The sequence below is a fragment of the Achroia grisella genome, unplaced genomic scaffold (assembly GCF_030625045.1).
Source record: "Achroia grisella isolate CSIRO2021 unplaced genomic scaffold, CSIRO_AGI_Agris_v1 utg546, whole genome shotgun sequence".
NCBI lineage: Eukaryota > Metazoa > Arthropoda > Insecta > Lepidoptera > Pyralidae > Achroia > Achroia grisella.
In genome coordinates, this window is record NW_026712931.1 from 4,259,927 (window position 1) to 4,277,613 (window position 17,687).

General features: G+C 31.9%; 1 protein-coding gene across 1 annotated transcript in view; it reads left to right on the forward strand.

Annotated features, from left to right (window-relative positions):
- Nucleotides 1–8,385: 8,385 nt before the first annotated feature.
- LOC131848131 (zinc transporter ZIP11) overlaps nt 8,386–17,687 on the forward strand; it is a 56,914-nt gene continuing 47,612 nt past the window's right edge. Inside the window, exons 1-4 of the mRNA XM_059197895.1 lie at nt 8,386–8,634; nt 8,721–8,955; nt 12,395–12,585; nt 15,324–15,511. Of these exons, the coding sequence (XP_059053878.1) occupies nt 8,527–8,634; nt 8,721–8,955; nt 12,395–12,585; nt 15,324–15,511 (722 nt within the window). The 5' untranslated portion in view covers nt 8,386–8,526. The remainder of the gene's footprint in view (nt 8,635–8,720; nt 8,956–12,394; nt 12,586–15,323; nt 15,512–17,687) is intronic.

Consider the following 17,687-nt stretch of genomic DNA (forward strand, 5'->3'; position numbering starts at 1 on the left):
CAGATAAGAGAAGTATATCTGGTATCTGCACAGTTTTGAGATGAATATTTCTGATAATAGCGGCAGTTTGCGTGCCAAATTTAACCTAATATTTTACCCAAAAGAGTCACGACTGATGTAAAAAATATTCCTAAAGTAACACATCATTTTAAAAATTGGCATCGTTTTAGAATTGCGCAAAAAGTGCAGCGATAGTTTCCCCATTCATAGCTAACAATGACTTATTCAATTTTGAAATGAACTAGAAAATTTAAACGACTATTTTACTATGTTTTACATGATATGCTCTATTTTCATGCAATGCCTAAAAGAAAGGAGCTCTCACTTGAATACTACATGTATTTATTTATATAACATCATTGCATACATATAATAAAAAAGTCCTTATGGTATTTTATATATTTTCTTTTAAATTTAAAACACACTACAAAGTTAACAGCGAATTCAGTAATGAGTGCTAGTTTACATATATTGAAAAATGTTACCCTGTTGCGATAGAATTTGAATTACATTTGCATAACAAAATTAAAGAAAGACAAACAACAAAACAAAATCAACAAAATCAAAGAATTATTCTTTGCATATTTAATTTATGGTAAAAGTGTTAATGACAGTCTATTAAGTTGTATCTTTTGCATTTTTAATATAATATAGATAAATTAATAGAAAGCTTTAAAAATAATATATTATATTGTATGAGCTAGTTACTATAACTTTACAACATTGGTGACGATAAAGAAAATAACTCTTCATTACAGTTCAGATGTTGGTTTAAAAAAATGTACCAACTAAAAATCCTTTAAAATAATGTAGTACCTAAAACTAATATAGTCAAATGTACCATTGAAAAGGAAGTATTATAAATCTCTCTAGTTCCAGACAATGTGAACATAATGACACGACTAGGGTCTGGTTGAGGACATGATGTCACGGAAGAGATTTTCTGTGATGACAGTTCTGCACAATTTTGTAGTCAAACGAGCTGCGCAAACACACACGACATATGTCAGTCTCTGGGAATTGTGTTTAAACAGGTTGTGTGACATGTACCTACCCCTAACGCGTAAATGCTTTCTGTTTGTATAGTACAGTAGAATAAAATATCTAAATTTATACAATACATACATAAATCTTATGTTTTAAAATAATACAGCGAATATAATGATGATATAATGAAATACGAATAAAGAATAATATTTATCACATCAGTTTTTGAGATTTGCTTTTAGATATCTATTGGTTATTATTTGTAACTACAGTATGATTCAGGATTCTAATATCTAATTATCATATAATAATAATTATCTAATTTTTGTACAAGGCGATTATTATTAAATAGAAATATATCAGTACATCTACGGTAACTAGACGAAACCCTATGTGCAATTTATTAAGTCAATGGGAAGAAGAAACGGGTGGTTTTCCATTGTTCACAACCCGAATATATACGACACATTCACGGGAAATATAGAGAGAAAAATGATTATCATTTATTTCTTTCTTTATAAACATTTTGAGAGTTATTGATGTTTTTTTTAAGTGTTCCAAGAATCAGATATTACAAAAACGTTAGCGATTACCACCTATTAACCAGCTAACTATAACCGCCTAGCCATCGCTGTCTAATTACAATTACAACTGAGTGTAAGCAAAACGGCGCGTGATATCGGGTCGTTCAATGGAAATAACATATGTATTGCACGTGCCATTGCAGAGTTTTTTGCCGCCATTACGCCCGACGGGCACGCTACGCGTCGAATCCTAGGATCGGTACATGTTCCGTGTATTATTGTGTCCATAATAATCTGATCATCATCTTTATACATTCATGTCAATTCCGGGTATTGGCTAGCTCATAGTCGAGATATTTCTCTCGGAAATTAACGTGAATGATCTATGTATAAATCTACAAAAACTGTCAAATTGAGAAACTGTTTTAAGTATAAATATCTTCCGATACCTAGCATATTTGCATGGTTAATATTACATTAATTAGCAGGTAGTGATAAAGAAATAACAGTGATTGATACCTAAGGTATCTTCAATATTGCAGGCGTTAAATGGATGAACGCTTGTACTAAAATTAATGTATTATATCCTTACAGTAATGTAAAGTGTGCCCGGTACGCAATACATACAACCGCTAATTTCCACAGAAAACTATATATAAACCACACTAGTGAATGACATGGTGACTACTGTTGCTGGTGTCCTATTCCTGGTTTAAGATGACTGTTTATACACATTGTATGATATTCATGTAGGCATATCTAACAGTCTTTGCCCAGAGAGACCATGGTAAATAAAGTTAGAGAACTAAGTTCGTAGTTATCTATTACACTAGAGACGTGCCCAGCTTGGCACGGGTGTATTTATTGTAGGGATCTCTATATTTTTCGTCGACCCGAAATAAATGAGATAAGGGAGAAGCAGATGATGATTGTAATTAACCTATACATCAGTATAGGTTAATTACTGACAGGCCTCGATAGGCTATGGTGACTTGTTTCCCATGAGATGACCAGCCAGCGTGATTGCCATGACTGGGGTATAATTATACTATAATTTAATTTGGAATATATAGCATTTTTAGTGAAAGTCTTTTATACCACTGAGTCTTTAATTTTGTCGCATGTTAAAAATTGAAACCACAAATCTTTTGGCGTAGTTGTTTTTTTTTGTAATCGCAAATGAAAGCACACTAGGAAAAGTAAGTAGCTAATTTGTCGGCTTTCTAACCATTTACAAGTACATGTTGTACTTCCTTTGCGTATTCTGACTACTGTTTTGTGTTTATATTTTTTTATTTATCTTTTCGCCAGTACTTAGGATAACGGAATACAAATGTTTGCATGCACTTTATTTAGACTACTTTCTTAGTATATTATAGAAAATGTCTTCGGTAGGTACCTAGGTACTGTTTCTTCGTAAACCGCGTAAACTGTTTTGATAACGGACTGTTCACACGGCCATCCACCATGGATGACCGCCTCTCATTTTGACCAGTCTAATCGTAATTTCAGAGTGCTGGAAATAGGACAAAATGCAGAGGCCGGAACAAGCGGGCAACTGGTTCAGCGAAAATTTGAATAATGACGATCTAGCGGAATGTTTTGTTCTTTCAACGCTACGGTGGTTGCGTCTTTGTTAGAAGCGAATCCGTTTATGGTAACTTGTTATAGTTAAGTTGGTACTACAATAGTTTTGGAAGACCAATTAAATTTTATTGGATGTGCATTTAAATTAATTTGTAAAAATATATGCCATATATGCAAGGCACTCACAAATTAAAGTTGAGGTATATACGTAGCTCACTTAATTTCTACATTTTTTATATTTAGATAGGACTGAGATTATAGTTTATCCGAAAGAATCTTCAGCTACCACCTGTAAAGTTATAAGTAGCATTTTTTTTATTCCTTATTGGTAGATGTTGATGCTGACAATCAATAAATAATCTATATCAGAAGGAGTAGATTTACATTATATTGTAGTACCTACCTATGTAGTAAGCAACATGTGAAATACATAGAAAACATAATTAATAAAGATAAATAATAATAATAATAATATTCCGCCACATCTATTATTCTGGATGGGGTATTCAGAGGCATTACCAAGTATTAACGTCTTTTGTTGTGGTAAACGCAACAATTGCTATAGCAGAGGGTCAGCCTACCGCCGTTTCTTGGATTAACTTCTTGTTCTGGGTTAGTATCGGTATTATCGATATTTCATTTACGGTATTTCATTTATCACCCGAGGGTTAGTCAGAAATCTATATTAGATCTTTACTCACATAGGTGTTTTTGTGTTGGCCATAGATTCGAACTCACTACCTTTCCGTGTTAGTCCGGGTAGCAAATCACTAGGCCATGACGCTTTCCTTGATTAATGTACTGCACAAACTAAACGTTCACGTGGCACTAGATTAGTAGCTCGCATTATCTATGTGAGAGGCGCCTCCTCGCTAATTGCTTGTAACTGGAACGCACGGGACATAATACTAAGTTGCACAACCAATAAACTCCGCCCTACGATTTCTGTCCCACAAAGTAATGCATGCTTTACCCCAGGTTAAATCGACTGCACATTTCAATGGTTTTAACACTAACAACTAACATGGTAGCTACAACTAGTTAAGCGCATAGTCAATGTTATTGTTAGCTATGCTCTAATATTTTTTATATCTATTGGTTTCATTAAATACTGTTATAATATACGAGTAACGGACTCAGCTACTTAAGTACTAAAATGAAAATAGTGTGCTGAATTTCCAGAATATGTAGATCCTGGCAGCATTATTGGCTAGTCAGAGTATCATTTTATCAGATTTTATGAATGATATTGATATTCGTATGCGCTAACATTATACTCTGGCAGGAAATCAATGAAGGATGATTAGCTCAGAAGAAGTCTCATAGGCCGACTATTTGACTATAAAAATCGAGATGGTATTCAGTGGGGACCGCGTGGAAGATCAACTGATATGTTACTTTTATAGCCTCATCCCTTCCTCCTAATATTATTATATTGGTACTCAATTATTCATCCCGTGTTGGATGAATTGGACGTTAAAAATAAACAGTAGGTAAGTACACAATTACATTTCTAAAATAATTTCACTTTTACAGTAAAATGCACTAATAGTCAGTTCTAAATCAGCCAATAAGAAATATTCAAAAATTGTATAAACTTGGTTTGCTAAAAATCTTGGTAAAAAATTATGAATAGTTGTTTTAGTAAAAAAAATATAACTTCAAATTCATAGTACGTACTGACAAAATTATTTGATTACACAAAGTATAAGTGCTTAACGGTATATATGTTGATTGCTGCATGTTAATGTGTTTATTATGTGAGTTCCGTAATTTTAACATAGTTTATGTATTATATCGATATTATATTTCTTTACTTTCGTAAATCTTGCGATTTGGCAATTTGTGTTCACGAAAAATCTTGAATATGTAATGCTGAACAACATCTATTTAAAAGAAAAACCGCAAGTTTCTTCGTTGTACATACGATGAGTCTGCTTACCCATTGAGTGGTAGAATAAAATCTATTATTATACATATATGACTACTCAAAAGTGCGTATATATTACATTTAGTTGAATAAAGGCTATTTCTATTTTTACAATATTTTGATTGTTCATCCTACTATTACCAAATAGTTTATCAAGATAGTCCCGGTTGAAATTATTTTGAAGGTCACGAAATAAATAAGTGTAAGTAAGTAGGTATGTTAAATTCTACATAAACAATCATAGCATACTTTTTAGTGGTTACCGGGTAGGTACTTGGCCTTTTTTATCTCCATAGCTAATTATTATTTTCTCTGAATATAAAAAAATCTTAATACTGATAAAAAATACTACATATCCACAGTATCCGCGCAAGAAAGAATATCTAGATTCTAAATTTTAGTTTTAAAACAGTATAATTTTAAAATATATACAAACAGAACTCTCTGGACCAGTTTGTAATATTATGTATATAATGTAATATTAGTATGTAATATGTTATCTGTGATACCAGTGAGTTTCTGTGTGTTCTTTATGAACTTTCCACTGCAACTTTCCATTGCTTATCAGGCACCTGCATTGCCTACCATAATATTTTTATTAGCTACTAAATGAGAAACAGTTATTGTGTGCCAGTGTCTATCTCTTATGATTTACTTTGAATGTAACGGTTCATTCTCTTTGTAGCAAACAAGTATTTGCCTACGTCCAGAGTGCTATAATAAGATCCTAAGTGTCTTATGTGTCCTAACTACTTTTCCTTCTTATAATAAACTAGCTGTACCCGCGACTTTGTCCGCGTGGAATTATACTTTTATTTTTCTAAAATAAACTAATATTTCTAAAATAAAAGTGGCCTAAGTTACTACTTATTACATTATCTGGCAAAAAAGTCCCGTCAAAATCGGCCCAGCCATTTCAGAGATTAGCCGGAACAAACAGACAGACAGACAACAATATAAAAAAAATTATTTTGGTGTATGTACCGTATTTATATTCTATATGCATGTAGTAAAAACGGTTATTTCAATATTACAAACAGACACTTCAATTTTGTTTATATGTATAGATAACCCTCAACAATTAACACAGCGTCATCTAGTCCCACAGTAAGCAGAGCTTGTGTTATGGGTACTAGACAATTGATATAAATACTTAGATGTTATTTGTACATACATAATAAACATAGAAAACACCCTGATTAATACAAACAATTATACCCATGAATACAAATGTTTGCACCGTGCGTGGAATCGAACCCTCGAACGCCGGAAGTAAATCGGTGTGATATCCTAACAGTCGACTACTAGAGATATATACATAATAATGCAAACACCTCAAGCTACTGTGAAGATATCTATTAAAGTGCAATTGTGAGCGATTGGTAACAATGAAATAAACGATTTAACTATAGGTATGGTCGGTGACCAACACTACACTAGCTTTTGCTAACTAGGTCTATTTTTCATTATGAAATAATTTACATTGTAATGAAGATGTAAACCTTTACTAATCATTTATAGAAACGCCCCTTTTGCCTTTTGTAATTTCTTATTACCTACTAACCGTATTCGTGCTGATTTTTTAAAAGACACTTTTTAGAGGTACTTTTGGATAGTTTGTCTATTGTCTTAAAATTTTATGAGCGTCTTAAGAAAAGACCTTAACCATGTATGTTATGTTCCCACGTGTTTAATTACTACTTAATGCTATTTACACGGTAGTAATAAACTCTCCATTTAAGAAGTAGCTATTATACGGTAGAACGCCGACGTGACTGATAATGCGATACAGCCGTTTGCATAAGGACTTAAATGAGCAATACAACTTATTTTTTTAATTAATCATTTAGCGTTACAACGGTGTTTAGTGCGAGCGTGACGTCTAATATACTTAACTGTTAAGAAGATATGTAATGCACTGTGTTAAATCACGTATTACATAGATAGTTTTAGTTAAGTAGATTTAAGTACCATATGACTTCGGTAAAGATTAACTTAATATATTATTATCATAATTAGGTACGTAGGTATCTAAGTGTGTTAACTATACCTACTTCTAAAAAGGAGGTAATCAATTGGTCTCTTTTTTATCATTTAACTTCACCTACTATAATCTAGTCTTCTTTAGGGTCAAAAATCAAGATTTGAGAATTCGATTTAAAATTTCAGTAAATGTTGCATTACCTGTGCTTATTAAATTAAGTGAAATAATAATTTAATGAATTCTTAATTGCCATCTATACTAATAGTTACATCAAAATTTAATAATTAAGTTTTTATGCACTTTAAAATTATCTCAGCGAAAATTATAGGCGTTCCAACTATGACTGAATATATTTGTAACGCCTGCAATTTTCTCTGAGCTACCTAGTTGGCCAATAGAATACACAACGTATTGAGTAATGCCTTTATCTTTAATATTAGGCAGTATTATAATTTATATGTATCTATAAATAAATAACAAAATAAAATTATACTTAGAAACAATGTTAACAACGGTATATTTATCTATAGTAGTTATCTCCCTCCAGCGAAACTAAAAGTGCATTTCATGGGAAGTACTTAGTGAATGGGCAAGTTTAGTACAAGAGATAATTGAAACGAAATATCTACACACGGTTTGTGTAGCTGTATACATAAAAAAATGAATAAGATATTACATAAGAATGTATAAATCACGTAAATTATATATAATTTACACTAATTTAGTTAGAACAGTATTGATCAGTAGCTGGTATGGACTAATCCTTAGATACAAGCAGCACTCACTCAAAAATGTGATGAGTATGAACAAGTCATCAAATATTATGAGTATTTCTTCCACGAAGAACATTTTTTTTTTAAATAGTGTTGATGAAATAATACATTAATACAGCATCGCTATCCAGTAGATGGTAATATCACGAGAAATCAATATATGATAGATTAGATTTTAACCTGACGTACTCTCCACTGCTAATAAATCCGTCCGGTATAAATTATGTTCAATGACCCAATCGTGTATATTTATTTTATGAATAATTGTTCGAGTAATAGCACTGTAGTTAGTAAGTAAATGTGTAGTTAGTGTTTGCTTGAGAACACGATATTTTAATTAAAGGTTATATACTTGATCTTGTTTTCTGATTTGTAAATAGAAAAAAAAGATTTAATAAACGTAAGTTCTTCTACATTAAGTATCAGATATATACTTCCAAAACTGGAAATTATATTCTGTTGGTCTATAGACAGATAGTGTACTATCCAAAGTCACTAATAATTAAAAAAATATTGCTTCTGACAGCTAATATAATGACAGTGCTACTGACGTCTGTACTAGATTGTGACACTGACAAATGACAATACGCATGAGTTGATGACAACACAACATGTTTTTTCTATAAAACTACATAGTAATCTATCTTTAAATTTACTTTCAAACTAAACTTCTCTTAAATTATGTCTGCTGAAAAGTACTTAACGTTTAAACTGTAAAGATAAATAATTTAATACGCCATTATGATAGAAGGATACGGTGCTGTAACTCAGGCCCTCTTAGGGACCCTCTTGACATGGGGGCTCACAGCCGTTGGAGCCGGTTGTGTATTTTTTATAAGAGGGAAACATGTACGTAACTCGTTTCTGCTATTTATTTTTGTATTACTATGAACTACTTTTCAGTATGTTCCAATAATGAGTGACTATTGTTGCAGAGAAAATTACTTGATGTATCTCTTGGTTTCGCTGCGGGAGTTATGACGGCGGCCTCCTACTGGTCTTTACTTGATCCAGCTATTAAATTGTGCAAAGAATCTGACTTGTATGGTGAAAATGGCAAGTTTGCATTTTTGCCGATTGCAGCTGGTTTTCTATTTGGAGCTGCGTTTGTGTTCGCGACTGATAGATTCTTAGACTACTTAGGAATTAGTTCAACAAATATGATGATGTGTAAGTAACAACTTTATTTTTATTAACTTCATAAATTTTTAGACATAATGATAAATTAAAAAACTATAAAGGACTTTAAGAAATTGAGCTAAAAACTTAGTGATGCTTTGGCCTGCATTATGTAGAAATATATTTTTCCATAAGTTTATTAAATTAAAATGTAAATTAATCACTTAACAGCTATACGTTCTAATGTAGGATTAGATTTTGTAGTATTTTTCTTTTCCTTTCTTACAATTAGGATTAAAAAATGGACTCAATTTTCTGGTGTGAAAAAATACATTTTGAATTTATCTGCTGTTTAAAAATATCTTTGTTGTTTATCTATTGATATTCAGTACCTTAATTAAAAACATTTTGTTCGAGATCTTGTTATTAATAATATAGTTACTTATTAATTATGGTCTGGCATATTTCTATTTGTATATACATAAAAAAATTATCCAGTTTATGCTTAATTAAAGATTAATCTATCTGTAATAAAGAATAAAAAAAACATAATAATTTATATGAATATAGGATCTGATTAGTTAAAATTATAAGTAACTGTATGTAGTACTCAAATTAGGTGTTTGAATTAATTTAAAAGAAAGTTTTTTTCTACTACAAAAATGCTTGGTTTATATATTTAGTAGGGAGTAAAAAAGGAGATCCCTGTTATATGAGTATGCATGTATACAAAATGTGTGAAACTATGTATTTACACTATAGCTACTAATGAAATTTGTATTTTAAAATATTTTTTCTATTAAAATATTTTTTTTGGTAGTAATTAGTAATTTACGTCATTTTAATACATATTATAACTTTTTTTTTAACATATTAAGACCTTAATCCTATTACATTGATGCTTGGGAAGTAATGGGTTAATTTAATCATTTGAAGCATTAGTGTTCTTTGGCTTTTGCCGACATTCATGAACATTCATCTGATGTTCATATTAGTTGATATAATTATTAAAATCTATATAATCAGGCCAAAGTTGAAAACTTTTTATTATTCCTTCCAAACTCAATAACACTTATAGTATATGGTAAGGCAACAGAGCAATAATAGGCTTATGGCTAAAATAAATTGTCAATATCATAATTTCATTTTATGTTCTATATGTTATAGGCTCTTTCTTATTTAAGTAAGAACACAGGTTCGTATTGTCACAATTTAACTCATACAGTTATGAATGTGTACTGCATTTCTCAATTATTGTTTAGCCTAAAGGTAGAGAATGCTTCTACAATGCTTCTTTCTGTTAAGTACATCTTTTATACCATTAATTTTATTTGCTTATTGAAGATTGAATAAATACATAAATAAATTTAAATGAAGATATACCATAAGTCTATCTGATATATGTTTAATTATGTTATATTCTTATTTACTTATTTCATAAATGGGTATTATAATATTAACAACTCATTTTTGTAGTAAGTTGCATTAACTTGTTATCTATCTTAAAATACGTGCTACTAGAAGTTTGCGTGGTGTTCCTTATCACGCAAAATATGGCTTTTATTTGTAGTTGTATAAACAGTGTTTAAGTATATATTATTTACTAGCTGTTTCACGACTTCGTTTACGTGAGCGAGACATATCGAGAGTTTGATCTAGATAAAGGTTGCTTATGCCTATGCGTGCCATGATTTACTTTGCCGATCACCCAAATATCTACTGTTATTGAAGTTTTTGTCTCATGTTATTTGTATTTGATCAAGGTGTTTCCTAGATACTCTTGATAGTATTATACAAATATGTATTTATTTTACCTCTTGTATTATGAGTGTAATTTTAACTAGAATTTTTATTTTTTCTTGTGATCAATATTTTTTTATAAAACGGATACTTTAAGACCCCTATTGGTTTAGGTTTTGCCCTGCATTATCAAGACAGGTCATATCATAAATCTAAGGGAAGTTAGGAATTATGTAAGGGGACTAGATGACAGACCCAATTCACACCAACTTATTTTATTCTTACTTATATTACGAAATATCATATATTTCGTAGCCGTCTTTTACTGATTGAATTGAAATCATTGTTGTTACTAGGTATTTACCATTGAGATAAGTATATACCTACCTACAATGAATGCATTGTCGTTACTTATTTCATACGAACGTCTTTCGTTTGATGTCAATAGGTATTTCTTATTCATCAATTACACAATTAGCACAGTCGCTGTGAACTGATGTCGCTGTAATCGCATCAATCGCATCATATTTGTGGACTTCCAGAGATAGAAAAACACACAAACCGACGGTTCTGTTTGTGTGTTTTTCTATGTCTGGAAGTCAGAGATATAACACTTTTTTTCTATTTGCAAATTTACGAACATTGGTGTCAATACCCAGTGGTAAACCGCTATATCAGTACTCTCTCAAAATGAATTATGATGGTTTAATTATCTCATCCATCTGCCAATTAACTACTTGATTTTATAAAAAGTTCTTACAGGATACAGAAGCTCGACCATTTTTTAATATTGTCATTCTCGATTATACGAAGTTCCAAACACAAGCTGTTTTATCTGTACTCCGTTACGTGTTACCTTTCATGAAGTTTGAATATCGTAGTGGAGTTCATACATAACCTATATCTATCAAAATAAAATCATACTCAAATAGTATTATAATCTGGACGTTACTCGGTATCCATTCAGGATACCGAGTAGTATAACATTAAAGACCATATGAACCCGGTTCGATAGTTTCGACCACTAAATAATTATTGAAATATGATTTTTAACGTTTTAATGGCCTTTCTGTATAATATGTAACTGCGTAGAATTTTAAGTCACATGCTTAAATATTAATGTAATTTAAAAAATTGCGCAGTTTCTACGAGGAAATAAGAAACGGCTTTTGGTAATTTCCAGAGATATATAAGAAAACGAGTTCCGCGCCAGTAAGGCCAATGTACACTTATACTATTATACTGAGTCCGTGACGTTTTGCGATCATAAAATCAAATTAAACTACCTTGAGGTATTCGTATAGATCTATTACAGACATTTATTATATATCAAATTTACAGTCAGTTCGGAACGCTTTTGAGAATAAACTCACCTCGAACTCTTTTCAAATATGGTTGTACATGTTTGCAATAACACAGATTTATTTTTGAATTCAAATTTGGGAAAAATAAAACCTTTATATGCCTGTGTAGTATGTTATAGTATAATGAGAGAATAAAGCTGTATGTCGTGGTTATCTAGACTGATCTGAGTACACATGTGTACCTAAACTTGTTTTAAGTAAGCTTATTACCCAATTATAAAGTTCTGTTACCATTCGTTGAGCTTCATACTGAGAGATAGAGTGACATGTCAATATGAAAAAAAATAAATGGCTGACTTGTATTTAATTGATTAATTCTACCCCACTCGCAATTTTTTTATTATAAATAAGATATATTGACTCAAACTGTGTTTACAATATTACAGCTATTACAAAGACAAAAGATTCAAAAGAGAAATTGGAAGACTTGGAGATGATGACGGCGTTGAATAGGCGACCGTCGACAAGCGTGGTCACATTGGACGGCCCGCCACCGCCGGCTGATTTTGCTGACTGCATCACAAACCAGCATACAGCTCAACGGCGGAGAGGGCATCACAATTCTCACCATTCCTTGGTTTGTATTCTTTTAATAGAGTGGTACACCCGACTGCGTTAAAACTATACGCCAGCGTTACACTAGTGAATGATGATAAGCATGAAGTCAGGTCAGTTAGTCCATTGTGGCAAATGCTGGCAATGAAGTTACTAGTCCTCGTCACGAGCCATCCTTTTTCCCTGTTGGTTTGAACTCTTCATTTTAGGAACCATTTAATTTGTTAAATTTTTGGTTTAAGTCTAAATCTTTAAAACAATTAGATTTTTGGAACTTGGTCAATTGTCTTGTTTTCTTTTTTTACTCAATGTTATTATAATTTTACCAGAGAAAAGAAAGAAACAACTTAGTACTTAGAGAAATACAAAATCGTCTGCTCCTATCTCTTTCCCATTCTTATCTCATCTTTATCTTAGTTCTGCGCCTAAACAGCTTGCTTCAAACCGTAAATCAGTACCCAACAATACACTATTGAACTTGATATTACTTTGTTAACCTCAAATATGTATATATTTAAAGAGAGTAGAGTTGGAGTTAGAGATGTAGTTAGGTTAGTAGTTATGTTAGAGCAGTGACACTTTAATGTTATAAGTTAAAATGACATATGTCACTGCTTTACTAAAGTTAGTTAAGTGGAGCTAAGAAAAGAGATCGTACGCATTATAAAACTCAGTAAAAACGATCAATCTTCAATTTTCTCAATTCATATTAATGTACCTCGTGGATTGAAGAAATAAGTACATACTTATAATGACGTTATCAGCTTGTTTGACTTTACTAGTCGTAGTAAAAGCTATAAATTCAATAATAAGTACTTAAAGGTGAATAAGGGTTTTAAAAGTAGAAAATATCGAATACCTAATTCTTTTCATTATGACTATATTCGTTCGTGTATCAAATTATTCTATAGCCGACTATAAATTAGTTTAAACTAGGATTAATATAGATAAAATAAAATAAATTTAACAATATAGCAGGACTAAAATAGCATGACTTAGCTTTTCTTATCCTACATGAGGGTAGTCAGAGGCGCTGTCGATGTTGTATTAAACGCAGCACTTGTCTTGCTCATATTTCGCAAGGTATATATGAATCGAACGTTTTTTTCGGACTATAATGCTGTTGGCTGCAGCTGGCCTTTACAGCTTTTCCGAGAGATAAAGACGAGTACGAATGGCACTCCACTCTCGCGGAAAGACTTATGGAGCGGCTGAAGGCCAACTCCCGCCTGATAGATACGACTTTAGTCTGAGGCACCGCTAGGGGTTCGAACCTCGGCTTAGGCCATCGTGATTTCGATCCCCGTTTGAATTGGACGGGGAATCGATCGGAGGGGAGGTGGGAGAGGTGATTCATTACAAAATAAAAGATATGTTATAAAATAAATTACCAACAGAGTAGTGTAGAGTTGCATACTCTTAAATATCATATTACACATATCACATTTGCAACGGCATTGCCTCGTGTCGTTCGTATTAGAAACATAATTTATTATCGCGTTACGTGAACGATAAGAATATGAAACCTTGGAAAAAGAGACCAGTCCCTTCATAACTCAAATTAGAATTATTTCACCTACATAATAGTAAATATGAATTTCTAATCAGCAATCAATCAAAATATACAGGTTGGAACAATACGGGGTCTGGGGGAAATGAATTTCATTCATGATTTACCTTAATTAAAAAATACTGATTTACCGAGTTGTTAAAAGTTTTCTGCGTGGGTACTTAAGTCTACCTATTACAGCCGACAAGCAGCATTTTTTGTAAGCTGTTTCGGTTGACGGGTGAGGTAAGACAGTGAAATTGCGAGCTAAGAAGTATGCCATGTTTGTCCTCTGGAATGGCAACGCATGAGTGATATCACGGGCGTTATATGATAACGTGACATTCGTAGTCCTGTTTATGTCAATAAATAAAAAAAATTGTTTAGGCATTGGTTTCCATTACCATCACTTTGGCAGTCAGATTGTTTTCCAAACACATAAAAAATATTACGAATATTAATTATGTACTTTTTTGTTCTATTCTGTATTAATTGAATTTTAACCAAACATTTAACTTGTGAATTACATAATGGTTGACAAATAGACAATGCAATTTGTAATAACTAAAAAATAATATAAATAATCAATGTTTCTTTTGACTAAAATTATGTCTGTGATATTTTATATCAGTTTTGATGCTATTTTACAATTAATTATAATATATAAATATTAATCAGTAGGTATTAATTTCGGTTGAGGTACAATTTTTTCAGAGATAAGATCACAGTATTAATCAGTTCATTTTATTTTTATCTTGGTTTTAATCGTCTATTTTCGATAAATAATTACGCTAAAATTAGCTACTTTTTATGATGGACTAAAAAATGTTCGGAAATACTTTTTATGAATTTTTAGAAATGAGGGGTTCAAATATTAATATTTTTGTGTCAAATAGTGTCATAGACAAGGCTTTGTCTACACCGAGATTTTAAGGTAAACAATTTTTAAAAATATCTATATATCTTCGGCTCCGCCCTCTCCCTCTCTCTCTACCTTTCTCTCTAATAAATATTTATGCCTAAATGTTCATTGTAAGTAACAAATTCTGCTCACAACTATACAATACAAGTAGATGGCGCTGTGGCAATTTTTATATGTAACCAACACAATCGGCACACGAAAGAATCTTCACTGTTCAATACATAGTGTATGCACTACTCTTTAGCTTTATAAAAAATACTTGCCTATAACTTAACTATACAAATTACAGAAAGCTGGTGAGAATGGCGAGGTCGACCGTCGTGACAGCGCAGCGCGGTCACTGGAGGCAAGGCAGTCACAATGGAAGCGAATTATGCTTCTAGTAGTAGCCATCACCGTCCACAATATACCTGAAGGTCTGGCCGTGGGCGTATCATTTGGTGCTGCCAAAGAACCAGCCAACTTCCACACAGCCAGGTTAGTTATTATTTTTTTATGTAATTGAAATTAGAATAAAACCTCTTCTGGAATGGCAACTATACACTGATATCCTGACTTGAGAGGCTGGGACTGATATCCTCTCTTGTCTTGAAATTTTGACTGCTTGTCGCACTTTCCAACCGAAACACCGCAAAGAAAGCATTCTGCTTGGCGTCTGGAATAGTTAAAGTGAGACTATTTTAGTTTACAAGAAATTTATTTTTCGATTAAATTTGCATATTTTGTTTTATTAAAGTGTCACAGTCACATTTTAAACGAAAATATACTTATTTGACTATTGCCATTGCAGTGAACGTAAATAATGCATAAATACATTTTCATGTTCACTACTGGTTAGTAAAGGTGGTGATATATTAAATTGTAGAATAATAAACATAAAATGATTTGCCTGGCTAATATACCACAGCGAATATTTATTATCCCATCATGTTTTATATATACTTTTATATTCTCTCTACCATGACATACCACTTACTCACTGTTTAATGTAACTAGTTGTACCTAAAAGAATCGCTTCGTTGACACATTATAGTTGATTAATTAAGAATTCCTTATCTGTAAACTATGAATCTGTGTTAATTTTAAGACTGATTTTTAATAAGTGAATTATGAAAAAGTTCTAGTTCAGAGAATTCAGAATTATATTGTTTTAAGTAGCAATGCAAGAGGCAGTTTGCAGTAACATTATTTTTAAATGAGGGTGCGGCAAAGAAGGGTTTACTAGGGCGCGATAAACGAGATAGTCTACGATAGGGACATTGAGAGATATAGATGCTAGATAACAGTGAGGAGCCAATTTTATTATTCACGAGGTTTGTACAGAAACACCATATTAAATAACTTGTGTCCTTGTATCAAACTTGTGAGGTTTTAACCAATACCATAATCATAGTGATTAGTACGGTAGTTTAAGATTTTTTAAATAGCTTTTGTATTTTTTATGTGCGGTCAATGTGTACCTGGTAATGAGGACACCATACAACAGAAATTTAGAATACATCTGAGTTTTTATCATTTTAATATTTGAGAAAAGGTTTGTGTTTCTGTTTATAAAACCAAAATATTAATATTAAACTGATTGAACTAATCTTCAGGTTCCAGTGGTATTTCACCAACATTTACTCTTAATCCAAGAAGAAATAGCTTTCTGTCATCATCTATTAAAAGAGTCTCCATCTATCAGTAATTCATTGTAATAAAATAGTTTTCACCTTAACGCCATCTAGTTCTGAAGCAGTAAAATACGAAATACATGTATAAACTGCTGTATATGTAGTGCTGCCATCTTAAAAGTGTTTATATTATTATCTATCTTAATAATACATTGTGATTGCGCATTGAATAGGTACATTCAGTGTATCGATTAGGTAGATGGCGCTACGGGGTTTACGTAATGAATTACTGAAAATAAATTATATATAATTCAAACAAAGGTTATTTATTACTCTCCTTTTTTTCAAGTATAAAATTGTTTCTATTTCGATATTTTATGTGTATAGATAGTTGTAGCAAATATAGTTACAAAAATAGCATTCGTTTAATGTGGCAATGTCTATTTAGTAAGCAATTTACAAAAGAATTGTTGTGTAACTTGACCTACACTATTTTGCAATACCCCTTTGGGTTTCACTGTAACTTTATTCCTGCGTATTTTCCGTGTTGACGATAATTCCTATGAATATTTAGATGGGGCTAGCACGTATGTTATCCGCCATTTTCTTACGTCAGTAAAAGGAACGTGAGGCACCGTTGGTGTCGCACCAACGCGGTGTCGCTGGCTGGCGCAGGAATTTCATTGATAAGTTGCGGGCGGGAGTGGGATGCATGCTAGCCGCCCCGCCACTCTTCTATTCATTCTGCGGACCCACTGCATTGCCTTTTAATTAATGGGCCTTCGGATCCAAGCACGATTCAAATTTATTGACATTAAAAATGTATTGTGTAGCTATCTACCACTTACAATTAGAACAGTAATTGAAATGTTCTTTACTTTTGTTAGGCCGTATTTCAGATGAGATACATATTTATATTATACAAAAATACTTTAATTAAAACTATACATAACTTCTAAGGATACAAAGAAGAAGAGCCAGGAGAGTTTTAATGTGTAAGCAAAAAATAATTAAGACACTTAGAATTTAATAGTTAGCAA